Below are 16038 nucleotides of genomic sequence, written 5' to 3' on the forward strand. Positions count from 1 at the left end.
GCTTACCTTTGTACCGAGCCAAAATTATACCGTAGCCTTGGGATTAAGACCAATAATACAAAATGTAGGCCAGTACCTGCCTCCAGTTTACCAAGTGACTCAAAAATGGAAGGGCCAGGGGAGATTTTGATGTGAGAAGCAAAGTGATAGAAGTAAATGATTTAGCGTCGAATGGATATATTTGGTGGCAAGTTTGGTGTCAATAATAATGAATTTCAAAGCTGACCTTTTTCCTCCGTAGAGAACTGGTAGAAGAACTTCATCCGTTAATGAAAGAAGCTCTGGAACGGAGACCAGAGGTGAGATTTAGAATATAAATAATTAATGCCTTGGTTTATTTGGACAATGGTGTGAATTTAAATCTTACCCAGTGGTTTCCCCTAAAGAATACAAACACCCCAATGTGCTTTTAACATTGAGTCTTAACATTTTCGCTGCGACGTTCATCTGTAGTCGAATGATATTCCCAGGCCGCTGACTGCGGCGTTCATCTTTACCCCACGAGCTCTGTGTTCCAGAAAGGAAGTTTAGGAAAGCAGATGTACAGTTTTTTATGTTTTCGTGTTTTTCAAGAATGAATAACAATAGGAAATTTTAATGTTTTAAAGTAATCATTGATTTTAATAAAATGTAGCACCTTAACTGTATTTACTTAAAAATATAAATACTGTAATTATTTTCTGTGGGTTTTTGACACATTTTGGTGAACAAACTTGAAATCAATTATCGCAGTGAAAAGGTTAATATTTTAACTTATTTTCATCATTTTTCAGTATTTGAGTATTTAGTATAATATGGTTCCTACTTTAAAAGATTTTAGTTTCCAAACTTATGAAAGCAAAACAACCTAAATACTCATATATATGTTGAGATATTACATTCTTTTGCAGGGGGAGAGGGGGTTGAGTTAATTGAATTTTGGGTTTTAGTTCATTTGTTTGTTTTTTACAAGGATTTAGAGGGTCAAGAATATTGTTTGTTTTGTTGGACATATTGAAGCATTTTCCTCAACATTATCTTTCCCTAAATGAACTCTGAAAACTTATAATGTATCAGAATTAAAAAGATAAGACTAACGAAGAAGTTTCCCATGTACTGTAGTAGCTAAGACACCAGAATAACAGAACTTGAGCAGTTTGAGTAAGAATGTATGAGCTCGTGACCAGAATTGGCGGGAGTGTCAGAGTCCACGCTCCCTCTTGACTCATTTCAGATGGTCCAGTCTTTCTACAGATGCCAAGAGCTTCTAAGAAATGAGGCTTGTTCGGAATATTTCCATCTTATAAATATTTATCAACCCAATGATGGTCTTTCTCTTACAGCCTGCAATCGCAAGCATCTTCTCTAAGTATTAGCAAGAAAGAAAAATACATTTTGTCTTTTCTACTTAGGAAATTGCAAAGGACTAGATTAGGCCTTCCTTTAATCCAGCAAAGTTCTTATTGATTTGCCCATGTCTGTAAGTGGTGTTACCTCTTTCTGCACAGAACAAAAAACGCCGAGAAAGGCGGGACTTGTTAAGACTTCAACTACTCCGAATTTTTGAACTTCTGGCTGATGCTGGCGTCATAAGTGACAGGTAGGGTGAAAAATCCCAAGTTGATCTCTGCTCATCAAACTGGCCTTCTTGTCTCTTTTCTTATTTTCTTTCTTTTTTTTTTTTTAATATATTACCTTTAACTACTCATAAAAGTCCAAAAAAGCTTGTATGGGTTTTTTTCATATTCTATTTATACTGCATATTGGTCAAGAACAAATTTGGTTGTGAGTTCTGATAGTGAATCTTATTTTCCATGAAGCACGTGCCACTTGGACACAAAGGCAAAACATCTAAAGGTTTCCTTTTCTTTCCTTCCAGCACAAATGGAGCCTTAGAACGGGACACGTTAGCCCTTGGAGCTTTGTTCTTAGAATATGTGGACCTGACCCGCATGCTGCTAGAAGCTGAAAATGATAAAGAAGTTGAAATCCTTAAAGATATCCGGGCACATTTTAGTGCCATGGTCGCCAACCTGATTCAGTGCGTCCCAGGTACAGTGATGCGTCACCGCAGGTTACCTGTAGGCTTGAAAAACCATTTGTTCCCCAGGACTCTGCTTGCCTCTGACCCTCCCAGCCTGTGTGCAGGTCTGCAATGGGCTCATTTATTTGTCTGGAAATACTTGGAAATGCACATGAGAACAGATTGTGGAAATTCAGCACAGAGCTGAAAAGGAAACCATGAGAATTCGCTTTGGCTTTGTGTTTGTCATTATTTCTATTCTTTGTTTTGGTTCCCATCTGAAAAATATCAACCTATGTGATTTCCACAAAAAGGAAGGAGATCAAAGGGAACGTTTCACAGACGCTTCATTTTTTCATTCTTGTGCTAATCTGTGAACATGTTTTCAAGTCTGTTTTGTCTTATATAAGGATTGCTACCCCAGCTTTTTTTCTTATTTCCATTTGCATGAAATATCTTTGTCCATCCCTTTGGTTTCAGTCTGTTTGTGTCTTCCATTGGAAGTGGGTCCCTTGCAGGCAGCGTATGTCCAGGTCTTGTTTTTTACATCCACTCAGCCACCCAATGTCTGTTTTTTTTTAATTGTTTTGTTGTTGTTGTTTAGGTGTAGTTTATTGGTTTTCTCACCCTATGTATTTTGATTGGAGCATTTAGTCTATATAGATTTAAAATAACTATTGATAGGTATGTAATTATTGCCACTTTTTTGTTGTTTTCTGATTATTTTTGTTCTTCTCTGTTCCTTTCTTATCCTCTTACTCTCTTATATGATGGTGATTTTCTGTAATGTTGTATTTGGCTTCCTTTGTGTTTATTTCTTATGTATTGTATAGATTTTTGATTTGTGGTTACCATGTGCTTCATATATACCAAGCTATGTTTATAGCAGTCTCTAGGTTAGTGGTCGCTTAAGTTAAAGTACATTCTAAAATTACTATAATTTTTACTGCCTCCACGTTTGTTTTTGTCGTTTTTTTACCTCTTTTGTGAAATCTATGAACATGTAATCTCAACAGTATTCCTGCTCTTAACCGTATCTAATCAACACATTATATAGAATTCTATATAATTTAATAAGTTATATGATCGAGAGAGATTTTTGTCTCACAGGGCAAATGGGCATGAAACATTTTCACCTAATAGAAGCATAGAGAATAAAAATGTCTGGTCAGTCTGGTGTAAAAATTAATGACTGTCAATAAAAGCTTTTGACATAATTACAAAATGCTGCAGCTCAACTGTTTCTACTTTTTCCTAATTTTCCTTAATTTTGATGTTGTATAACCAGCCCTCCTTATCTTCGATGGTCCATAATTAAGATGCAAGTTGACCTCTCAGCTAAAGTGTGTTTGTTTAAAACAGACAGTCTATACGTTATGCTTCCCAGTGCTTCCTAAAGACGGGCAGCAGCAGTCACGGGGACATTTCCTACGTAAGCAGCAGCTGAGTGGAAGATGTGTCAGGTTTTCCAGACACTGATTAGAAGAGGGTATCTATGAGTTCATCTCCTATCTCTGCTTCCTACTTTGAGACAAGGTGCTAATACCTACAGTGTGAGCAGAGAGAGAGAACACACGCTTAGAAAGAAAATTCCACGTGACTGACTTTTTAAGTATATGTTTTATTACCTAAAGGAAACTTGAGTTAGGAAATGAAATTACTCCTTTCTCCAAAATGTAAAACTCACGTATAATCATGACATAAACTGTGTTCGCTATATTTTTCAGTCTAGTTGATGCTGAACTGCGTTTTCCTCCCCAGTTCACCACCGGAGATTTCTCTTCCCCCAGCAAAGCCTGAGGCACCATCTTTTCATCTTGTTTAGCCAGTGGGCAGGGCCCTTCAGCATTATGTTCACCCCTCTGGATCGCTACAGTGACAGGAATCACCAGATTACAAGATACCAGTATTGTGCATTGAAGGTAAGTCACTTCTGCCACAGTGGATAACCTTCGTTAACAGTGGTCTCTTCCCTTACGCTGACAATCATGCCTTGAATAAGGTTATAATAAATAATATAAAATATAAGTGCACATACAAAACAAATCAAATAAACACACACACATAAATACATAAGCTGACCTTAAAAATTCCAAAGGTACACACATAAACATAGATAGATAGCTATGTATAAATATGTAAATTTTCCACTTGGGCTTACAATTTCAAAATTATAAACTCTTCCAAGTTCTCACTTTACCCAGTGTTTCTCCTATATGAGAACCGCACATTTTGCTTACAGGGTAAACCCTTGGAGTAACAGCCTTGCTAATTAACTTCCAATCTAAAAGGAAAAAAAATTACATACACACACGTGTGTGTATACACGTATATATGAATCTGAAACTTGTTCAAAATCTGCCAAGAACTACATTCCCTTTTTAGTCTCCTAGCCTAGAAGACTCCCTGAAATAAATTTTGACACTACTAGAACTGTTCAGAAACTTCAGAAGCATGATTTCTTACAACTTAATGTCTTTTAGAAAATTAACTATATATCAGCTCCTTCATATATACCAGAAGTTGCTGACACTCAGGCTGACTTTTGCCTCATGGAGCCAATTTAAACCATGACCCTAATATTCATCTGGTCCTGCTAATTACAAAGTTTATCAAGACCACCCCCCCTTCTCTTACCTTCCCGTGTTCCCTCCCTCACTCAGAGGAACTAAAGTTTATATTCTTCATTTTCTTTATCTTTAAGAATCACAACTATCTCCATGTTTTTCATAGTTTGTCAATTTAGTACCTTAATCAAATATTTGTCAAGTTTTTCAGTTCCGTACATAGTTATTTGTCATCAAAGCAAAATATGCAAAGCTGTATTTGTCTTCTAAGTAGAATTTATTCACCTGAAATTACTGAAGGTAAGTTTATTTTAAATACTGTGAAATGGTCACTTTGTTTTGAATATCTTTTTCAACATAAAGATTTGTTATAATCATAAAATTATATGTTTACCAAGTTAAATTTATGGGTTTTAACTCTTATAAAAAGAGCCAAAATTGGGAATCTGGTATTTTTTATTGAATCTATTAAGGAATACTTTAAAATCTTGTGGAAATAACTGCTGTAAAAGACCCTAATCATTTTTAAGTCTGGTAGTTATATTTTATAGAGTCAGTCGCATGCCATTAGATCATTCCAGGTTTCATTCCCAGGTGTTTTGTGTTTTGTCATCAGGCAATGTCCGCCGTGCTGTGCTGTGGGCCCGTGTTTGACAACGTGGGCCTTTCCCCAGATGGCTACCTGTATAAGTGGCTTGACAACATTCTGGCTTGTCAGGATTTACGAGTAAGTTGTTAAGTATCTAGGCTGTTCTGCTTCTGGTGGGTTACTGAGGTGTCTAAGCACTGTTCACAGCACAGGCTCTTCCCACATCAGCCACAGGTTTATGTGTTCTCATTGTACTACTGTGTTTCCCCAAAATAAGACCTAGCTAGACCATCAGCTCCAATGCGTCTTTTGGAGCAAAACTTATCATAAGACCCAGTATTATATTATATTATATTATATTATATTATATTATATTATATTATATTATACTATATGAGACCCCGTCTTATAGTAAAATAAAACCGGGTCTTATATTAATTTTTGCTCCAAAAGACACATTAGAGCTGATGGTCCAGCTAGGCCTTATTTTCAGAGAAACACAGTTATATGCACCAGGATAAAAATCACAATAACATATACCAAAGTTGACCATAAACAGGGCCATAAAGCAAGTCTCCACAAAGTTCAAATGATTGAAATGACACACACTCTGTTCTCTAATCACAATAGAATTAAACTAGTAATAAAAATATAATTAAGACATGTTCTTCCAGATAACCAGTGAGTCAAAGAAGAAATAACAAAAGAAACTGAACATTTTTAACTGAAGAATAATGAAAACACTACATACTAAACTTGTGAGTTGTAAAGAAAGTCTTGCTTAGAATGGAATGTAGAGTCTTAAATGCATATATTAGAAAGAAAAAAGGCTGATGATAATCAATGACCTAAGCATCCATCTCAAGAAGTTATAAAAACAATAATATCAAACTCACAAATAGTACAATGAAGGAATAATAGAGATAAGAGCAGAAATCAATGAAAGAGAGAAAACTAATTGAAATGATTATTTAAACCAAAAGTTGAATTTGTTAAAAGACTAATAAAATGATTAAATCAATGGCAAGTTGGATTAAGAAAGAGAGAGAGAAGGCACATGTCACCAACATCAGAACTGAAAAGGGGGCATCACCACAGGTGCTATAAGCATTTAAAATAAAAGAGAACATATGAGCATCTTTGCGCTGAAAAATTTGAAAATTTAGGTAAAATAGACAAATTCCTAGAAAAACACAACACAAGAAGAAAAGAAAATCTGAATAGTCAAATAAGTAATAAAGAAATTTAATCTGTAATTGAAAATCTTCCCACAAAGAAAACTTTAGTACCAGAAGGTTTTATTGATGAATTCAACATTTAAGGAACAAATTGCATAGATATAATACAAATCCTTAAAGAGAAAAACAACTCAAGAGGAAACACATTCCAATATATTTTATGAAATCAGCATAACTTTGACACTATAACCTGACAAGGATTTAACAAGATATAAAATTAAAAGGCAATTTCATTATTGAGCTTAGAAACAAAAACTTTAAACAAAATATTAGAAAACTAAATTCATTGATATATACAAAAAATCCTTGATTCATTCATGATCAAGTTGGAATTATTCAAGAGCTGCGAGATTCGTTTAATATTCAAACATCCGCCAGTTCATTAGTGTATTAATTATAATAACAGGGTCTCAAGAAAGAAATATCATGTGATCATCTCAATAGATACAGAAAAAGCATTTAATAAAAGTCTACATTCAAACAATAAAAAGAACTTTCTTTTTTATTGTTTTTATTGTTTTATTGATAGAGGTTATCTTAAAAACAAAACCCTATAGCAAACATCATACTTAATAGTGTATATTGAAAATGTTCCCTGAAATTAAAATGACCAAGGAAGCCCACTCCCACTTCTATCAATATTGTACTAAAGATGGTAGCCAATGCATTAGGAAAGAAAAAATAAGATATCAGGAATGAAAACGAGGAAATGAGATTGCAGATCTAAATGTGAAAGCTGACAAACTAAAGTTTCCAGAAAATAAGATTGGAGAATATCTTAATCCCTGGGATTAGGGAAAGATTTCTTAAACAGGATGCAAAAATTACTAACCATAACAAAAGACTATTTAATAACTTCTGTTCACCAAAAGGCACCATTAAGAGAGTGAACAGGATTGCCACATCATGAAAGATGTTTGCAACATAAAACCAACAGAGGTTTTATCTAGAATATATAAAGGACCCCTACAATAAGATAAATAAGATAAAGACACCTGTAGAAATACAAGCAAAAGACTAAAACAAGCTATGTACAAAAGAGGTTATCTAAATGGCCAGTAAATACGAGAAAAGGTTCTCCAGCTCTTCAGTAATCAGAGAGATGCAAACTAAAGCCACAGGATATGCTAGGTCATACCCACTAGAAGGGCTGAAATTAAAAAGATTGACAGTATTGAATGTTGATGAGGAAATGGAGAAATGGGGACTCTCATACAATGCTATACGAATGTAAATTGGAATAACTACTCTGGAAAATTGATTGGCGTTATCCACTAAAGTCAAACATAGCATACGCACAACCTAGCATTTTCACTCCTGTATGTACACCCAGTATGTGCAACATAAGGCATGCATAAGAGTCTTCAAAGCAGCGTATGAAGTCAAAAGCAGGAAACAACCAGATGTTCACAATAGTAGAATGAATAACTTACGGAGCAATCATGAGTTAGAATACTATACAACAATGGAAATGAATGAATACAGATGCCTTTCAAACCTAAATTGGTTGAAAGAAAACAGGACACAAAGTTATGTACTGTATAATTCCATTTATATAGAGTTCAAAACAGCCCAAACCAACCAATGGTGGTGGAAGTCAGGATGTTGTTGCTTTTGAGGAGAGAGAAGCTAGTGATTAAGAAAATGCACAATAAGGGTTGGTGGATGGGTGAGAAGGTGAAGGGATTAAGAGGTACAAATTGGTGGTTACCAAATAGTCACAGGGATGTGAAATACAGTATGGGGAACATAATCAATAATGTTATAAAGACTATGTAGCATGTCAGATGGGTACTAGACTTATCGGGGGGTCACTTCATAGATTATATAAATGCCTAACCACTGCATTGTACATCTGAAATATTAATAAAATAATATTGAATGTCAAGTATAATTAAAATATGTATATCTGTAGTCATGGGATGTAAAGTACAGCATAGGGAATATAGTCAATGGTACTTTAATAGCGATGTACGGTGTCAGATGGGTAGTAGACTTGGTGGGGTTATCACTGTGTGAGGGGTGTAAATGTCTAATCACTATGTTGTTTTGTACACCTGAAAGTAATAATAAATAAATAAGAAAAAACTTAAAGACACTTAAAACAAACAAACAAAAAACAAAGACAAGAGAATGCATAAGACGGGCTTTAATGGTACTGGTGATCCATGGTTTTTCACTTTGTGATGTTCATACTAGTGTGTTCAATTAAAATAACACACCATTTACTTATGAATCATAAACTATTTATGTATTTTATGCTTCGGTATACAGCTTCTAAAGCACAATAAAAACTTACTGATTTTCTTTCAAGTCCAGCTTTTTAATGAAATGTTATTTTTAAGTCCTTTGTAATAGTATCGTTAGCTTTTATCTAAGCCCCTTGAGGAACTAGGTTGATGATATTTGACCATCCAATTATAATATCACTCCCAACTGGGCCCACACCCTGTAATAGAAAAGCAATCAATTCAGAACCTTTCTTTCTCCATCTGCTTACAACTGGCTAGGACAGTGGATGACTTCAGGAGAAGGCAGGAAAATGTTATTTTCTGAGGGGAATTTAGCCTCCAGGCACCAGGCTTCTCCTGGACAAATGGGACAGTAGCTTCAGGAATCAATTAAGTATCCCATTAATTCTATCTGGTATGCTGATGTTTTTATATTAAATGTGTCGTTAAGAAGGGTTTATCGATATTGTATTTCTTTTTTAAAAGATTGCCAGTTACACTTTACACAGTATATTTAGTAATCAAGCCTCAGAAATATTCCCTCTGTTTTTTTTCCTTAACAGACTTTACACACATAAAAGCTCTCCTTTTATATATTTAATTTTTTTGCCAAATACATGTATTTTTCAGAAACATTTTAAGTGCAAAGACGAAACATTGCTAAAGTCTTCACCTTTCCAGAGTTAAAAATCAAGAATGAATGGACCCTGTATGACAGATTTACATAAGGTCCAGCTTAGTTAAGACTTTTCAATTTCAGTTGCAATGTTGCGCCTCTTAAAGAGGAACACGGGGAATAAATATTAATCCAGATGAATACTCAGCCTCCACTTTTCATTTACCCTATTGACTATTGGCTAAGCTTGATGTCGTGTCTTTCCGTAGAATAAGCTTTCATTAAATATAAATAACTGGTTTCCTCCATGTATTCAGGTTCATCAACTCGGCTGTGAAGTTGTCGTCTTGCTCTTGGAACTTAATCCCGACCAAATAAATCTCTTCAATTGGGCCATTGACCGATGCTATACAGGTTCCTACCAACTTGCATCTGGCTGCTTCAAAGCCATTGCAACCGTGTGTGGAAGCAGGTATGGCTTCTTGTAAGTGGAGTGTGCTGGTCAGGGCCAAGTACAACTAACGTTGCTCTTTGTGATACGAATGATTGAGCCGACCCTTTTTGCAATTATTCGAGCAAATTCTATGGGAATACAAAATGGCCTCTATTTCCCCAGCAGGTGGACCACTCTCTGTAAGTGAGCTACATTGATTTTTCATGTTCTTCCAAGAGAGTGGTTTGTTGTTATAGCACTCTTCTTTTTAATTGCCTGAAAATTCATAGTGAAATATTAGAGCAGGATTTGAAAAGGATCAAGAAGATATATTAAAGGAATTTCCAGAAATGTTTGTGACAGGTGTGAACTTTAAGCCCTTCGGCCATCTTGACACCAAACTAAACCCAAGAAGCAGCCTAAAAATGCTAAATCCGTCCTGTCCAAAACTTCAGAAAGGAAGGAAAGAAAATGTGGCACCCCGGTCCCACAGATTACACTTTGAAAACCACCACCCTTGTTACGTAATTTAGTCATTCGTGTAGTCATTCTGCATTATGATTTATTGAGTGAAATAATTTCATAGCTAAGGAATGAGGGTTAATGAAGATTCCCAAACTGCACAAACTTTACCCAACAAAGAGCCTACATATTAGAACTTGAAAGAAGGCAGCTGAAGTTTATCTTTGAAAAGACTCATATAGACTGTTGATTTTTCTTTTTTAATTAAATGTTGTATTTTAAATGGCTGTCTTGAGCTACCGGATCAAGGGAATAAAAGTGAATTTGTTTTAAATTCTAGCCTACTATGGTTCTGAATTAACAAGAACAGAATTTTAGAAGACATCTACTTTCAATAAACATAAAATGCACATGCTATTTAGAAACAAGTTTGTCTTTAAATTTTTTATTTTTCTTTTTTAAAGATAGTAGATAACATTTCATGTCTAAAGCTTTCGTTTTCCATAATCTTAGTAGAATTTTTATTATGTACTTTTATCTCCATAAAAGTTATAGCAATGAATATAATCTAAACTGTCTCATTTTTCCATCATTTTATTTCTTGATGTTAGCGTTACGAAAGAATATTTAGACCTGTCGGATATTACCAAAATGACATTTTTTTGCAAAAATCTCTTTCTCCAGTGTTTTTTTTATTTTCAAATATTTCAACATGTTAAGAATGAACTTCTGTTCACATGACACTTGGATTTTTAAAAATATATTTAGAATCTATGACTTGGACCATCGATTCCGTTGACAAAAATAAGGATAGTAAAAGTTACCTCTCTTCTCTGCCCTTCTCCCAGTTAACTTGCCTTGAACTATTCTAGCCAAATTTATTTCATTGCAGGGCCATCTCATAAAATGTTACACTGCATTCCTCTGAATAATTCTAGGTATTTTTCCTTAGGGAGAACAAATAAATGCTTTGAGAATTTAGGAGAATAGTCTCAATTTCAGTAATATCTCCAGTCACAAAAATAGAAAACCCTCTATATTTAGAGTAGATTTTTTTAAGATATCATCCTAAACTGTTTTGGTTTCTTAGACAAATATGGCATTTCAAGTTACACTTATGACACTCATCTATTCTGAAGGTGCCATGGCTGTGACCTGTGTGACAAGACGGTAGCCCACACTCTGTCCTTTCTCACCGCAGGGCACGTGCAGAATTTAAAGTTTCAGCTATGGCCCAAATTTGCTCTCTTTTCCCATAAATCTTTAGACTGTGGAGTCTAGACAAGCTTTGATTTGTCTGAACAATGTTTGCACTTAAGTTTTCAGTGCTGTTTTTCAAAAGAAATTCTGGTGTTTTAGCTTTTACTTTTTCCTGCATGTTTGCCTCTAAAACACACCTAAATGCCTTATCTTATGAAATCATATGTTCCTAAAGAGTCATAAACAAACTGGATCCTATTTTAAATTTCTCAAACAAGTTATCTGTGTAATCGTCACTCCTATGAGATTCATTTTCCAAAGTGAAGATTCCTTGTAAGTAATTACTGCCTCCTTTTCCAATAGGAATGATCGTAAGCTGGATTTATTTTATAGGAATAGGACAGTTTATAAGCATATTCATTTATTAAGGAACCAGTTATAATTGACTTGAAAATACCTGAAAGATTGCACATTTTTTAAAATGCTCTTATTGATTAAAATTTTCAACCTTTAGTTTTAGAAGAGGAAATGAGCCATTTTTGCATAGTTGATATATCAACGCCTATATTCATCACCTGTGATAATGGGGAAAAATGGGTCTTTAAATTCTTGGTTTTGGTTTCTTTTGTTTGTATAATGGAGAGTGAGACAGAGACAGAGAGAGAGAATTGTGAACTTGATGGTCTCCAGTCAAATCTATAACTATAGCTATGATATGACTCTGGTGACATTGAGAGATTTGGAAACCAGAGTGGAACTAGAATAGGACCAGAGAAAGCGAGGATAAAAGTAGAAAGTGATGGTGGAACTGGTAATATTCATTTTGAAGAATTTTTCATAAAATGTGTTTTATGTTTGATTAAAAGCTACTGAATGCAACTTGGTACTATAATGTAGCACAAAAGAAAATAGTTCACCTGTTATACGGCATTGGTTCAAATAACTAAGACTTCTCTGTACGTGTTCTTATTAACTTTCCCCTCAACTCCAAATTGTATCAGTATGCAACAGATAAGGAAATTGAGAAAGAGATTCAATGGCTTGCCAATGTTATAAATCAAGATAAATAGTGTGTTCTATATTAAGTGTAGGCCATTTCCAATCACTTACTTAACAGAATTTCCTTCACATTTAATTAAATACTTAAGAATTCCCTTGTTTTTACTCTTATCTTCCAAAATACTACTAAAATATATTTAATAGATGTTTCAGAATTCCACGTAAAACCAAAGTTTTAACTTTTAAAGAATTTTGGGGTGTTTATTTTTGTTGTCATTGTTGTTTGTATGTTTTTTGTTTTTTGTTTTTGCCTTAAGTTAACTCTCTATAAATCTTTCCTAATTTAAATCAGGCCCACAAACCTGAGTTCTGAAAAGTGAATGCCCCACATTTCCTAAGGGAATAGCCTTTGTCTGTTTCTAAGGAAGACACATGAAGCTTATGACTCATGAATCCCCTACCTGGTGACGTGTGACCCCACCTGGTCCAGTTGGCCAGCTGGAAGAATGCAGGAGCGCAGGGAGTGTGGGAATTTGGGCCTGGGAATGTACTGTTCTTAGCATGAATTCTAGCCCTGCCTCTAATCAACCTGCGTGCTCTTCAGCAAGTTACCACAGATGCTTACTCATGGGTAAAATGGGGGTGATAATGGTCCTAGGCTAAGGATTAAGTAAAAGCAGTCTCTTGATCTAAGGCCAAGCACCTGGTCAGCACCCTATAGTAAACACTGCTATTATCCGCTGGCTGTTGAAGGCGAATAGCTACAAAGTAATCCCTCTACCAACCAGTGAACTTTTTTCAGAATGCCTCAAAGTTATCCTGAGCTTTGTCATTTGGTCCTAAAGAAACCGGAGCTAGTGGGTATTTCCCAAATTCTTTAAAAATCTTCTCTCTTTTAGATCGAAAAACAGTTGTATTTCTTGTGTTCTTTCTGAATCTTACCGAGCTTTCACAGTTCTTTCACCATTTGATTGTTACTCTGTGTGATCATAGCCACATTTACCCCCCTTTTACCCTCCACAGCCTATGTTGAATAATTAAAAGCTGAAAGGTGTAAAATTCCGTCCTGAGCCTATTTTACACAGCTAAGTTCAGATGATGTGTTTGTGCTCTCTTGCTCATTTGAGGTCTTTCTCATTCTTCCTTCTCTGGATTTCTTTCATTTACTGTATCTGTCTTATTCCTCCTCTCAGTGTTGTTTCGCATAAATCCCATAGCTCAATCTTAGGCAGATAATGGAATGCCCTCATTACATGGTCAAGTGCACAGCCCTGAGTAAGAGAGAGACTCTACCTGTCCTTTTCCGGCCTGCAAATCCCCAGTGATCCAGCAGTGTTTTCCAGTGCTCTTCTCTGTAGTAATTAATATACATGAATTAAATCCCAGTGGCTGAGACAGAGATGTAGGGAGGGTACCTCTGCCACATGTCTTTTCTGCTTTCACAATCAGCTCTGTTTCCAGAGACTGCAATTTGTAAGAATTCCAAAGTAGACGTGGGCTGTCCAGGAGCGCTGGGGATAAAAGCCTGAGTGCTGTAGAGTCAGGCATATCCAGGATGCAGTCCAGGCTCCCTACTCCCACGTGACCTTGGGCAAGCGCCCAATTTCCTGCACCTCACACGCTTGTGACGAGTAGATCACAAATCTAGGTAAAGGCCTTGGCACAGTGAGCACATCGTAACATGTCCACGGCCTCCCTCTCCTCTTCACCACCGTCACCTGTCAACACCAATTCCCCAGCTGACACATCAACCTCATGCTTTGTGTGCATGTAAAAATAAAACATCTAGAAAAGTAATCACTTGGGAGTGCCAATTACTACAGATGCTTACTCATGGATAACATGGGGGTTATACAGGCTTAGGGTAAGGATTAAGTAAAACCAGCCTCTTGGAGGGCAATGGGGCAGTATCTACCAAAATTTTAAATGTGCCCTTTGACCCCACATGACCTCTTCTAGGAATCTATTCTGAAGAAATACCTGCACATGGAGTTTACGGCATTATAATAGTGAATAGTTGGAATGGCAGAGGTTGGACTCGCCAGGAAACAGCTTCAGAGTGAAGATTTGAGTGCGGGGAGTTTGTTATTGAAGCCCACAGGGATCCTACAGGAAGGGAAGGAAGTAGGACTGGGCAGAGGAACGGGAGCTTCAGCCAGTCCCACAGGGGCTGCATGGCCTTGGCCTTGGCCTAGGCACGTCTCAGGCTGAAGGCAGTTCCCAGAGAGGGGTTCCGCCAGCAGGATGAGTGGGAGGATGGAGTGCCTGGGCCCTGAGGGGGTGTAGGTGGCACGCTGTCCACGCTGTGGCACGCTGTGCAGCGCATTGCTCAGGGAGCAGTCTAATCTCCGGGCGCTGCATGTAGGTCGTAGGATCACGTTGATGTGATGGAGCGAGGCAGTCAGATGCATGCCTTTGCGTACGCACGTAGTAAAGGGCTGGGACTCACACCCAAATGTTGACAGTGGTTGCCTCTAGGGGAGGAAGCCACAGTTGGGGGAGAGAAGGAGGTGGGGCTCGTCCACATCTTACTCTGTACACCTGCCTACAGCCAACCCCGACCTGCCTGTCATGAGAGTGAACCGTCTTCAGAGTGGGTGCTCTGGCATCATGTGTTTCTTTGAAAAGCAAAGTATATTCATGTATTACTAGTATCAAAAAATTAAATTTGAGTAATACAGAAAATGAAAACAGAGTCCTTTTTCATGTGTCTAACCAATTCTCACTCTAAGTTCTCATAAGCTTAATGTAAGATGGGTGTGTATTCAGAGTAGGATTGTGCCTTTCTAGAAGGGTGAAAGTTCTAAAACAGAACTTCCGCACAGTATAATTATATAGAATCACTAAAGGATAAACAATTAATATGTTTTTTTCACCTCCAAGCTACCTTCTGCTTTCTAAAGCTTGACTCAAAATAAATCCATCATTCACCTTCTGCATAAAAACTATCCGCTAATTGTTCATCTCACCAGTTTTCTATGTATGACCTCTTCCACTATAGATTAAGAAAAGATGTCACCTTTCAAGAGTGTTATATAGCAAGAAAAAAGTGGATTTGGTCTCCATTTTACATTTGACGATACCATTAAGCCACATCATCTGTTCTCTCCCGGCTCCCATCCCACACGCACAATCAGTTACCAAATCCTGCTGACTATTTTCTCCTTGGTGTTTCTCAGATCTGTCCCCTCTCCTGTTCCGACTGTGCCTGCCCCAATGCAAGTCCTCATCTGTTCCCATCTGCATTAGTGTCACAGCTTCCACTATTGACCCCCTGTAATCCATTCTCCACACAGCAGCCAGAGTGAGTCTTCAAAACTCAATGTCATTTCCTCACCCCACACTGTAAATCCTGTAGGATCGTCGTAACTTTTAGGATGAAGCCCATAGGCTGGTCATCTTCTGAACACACCCACCACCCGTCTCCTTCTGTTTCTCTAGGTATTTCTTTCACTCAGAGATTCTTTCCTTTTGCTATTTTATTCTCGTAATCTTTTAAAACGCTGTTCTCTCTGCCCAGAACACACCCACAATACCCCTTCCATAGCCTGGCTGAGGTCGCTCCCTTGGAAAGCCTTTTCTGAGCCAACTCTGGCTTCGGTGTCCCTCGTGGGGTCCGCCTCACGCTGTGGACGCCCCCATCATAGCTCTCATCGTAACTAGGCTGCAAGCCGGCTTGGGGGACGGGCCAGCCTTACTCA

General features: G+C 37.0%; 1 protein-coding gene across 8 annotated transcripts in view; it reads left to right on the forward strand.

Moving 5' to 3' along the window:
- The window catches only part of FRY (FRY microtubule binding protein), a 430430-nt gene that overhangs the window by 318283 nt on the left and 96109 nt on the right, over positions 1-16038 (forward strand). For all 8 annotated transcript variants that reach the window (XM_033103879.1, XM_033103871.1, XM_033103873.1 and 5 more), the window contains 6 exons: positions 242-299; positions 1488-1579; positions 1859-2031; positions 3764-3924; positions 5186-5296; positions 9561-9715. In XM_033103879.1, coding sequence (XP_032959770.1) covers positions 242-299; positions 1488-1579; positions 1859-2031; positions 3764-3924; positions 5186-5296; positions 9561-9715 — 750 coding nt within the window. The remainder of the gene's footprint in view (positions 1-241; positions 300-1487; positions 1580-1858; positions 2032-3763; positions 3925-5185; positions 5297-9560; positions 9716-16038) is intronic.

This window comes from Rhinolophus ferrumequinum, chromosome 4, assembly GCF_004115265.2.
Source record: "Rhinolophus ferrumequinum isolate MPI-CBG mRhiFer1 chromosome 4, mRhiFer1_v1.p, whole genome shotgun sequence".
Classification (NCBI taxonomy): Eukaryota; Metazoa; Chordata; class Mammalia; order Chiroptera; family Rhinolophidae; genus Rhinolophus; species Rhinolophus ferrumequinum.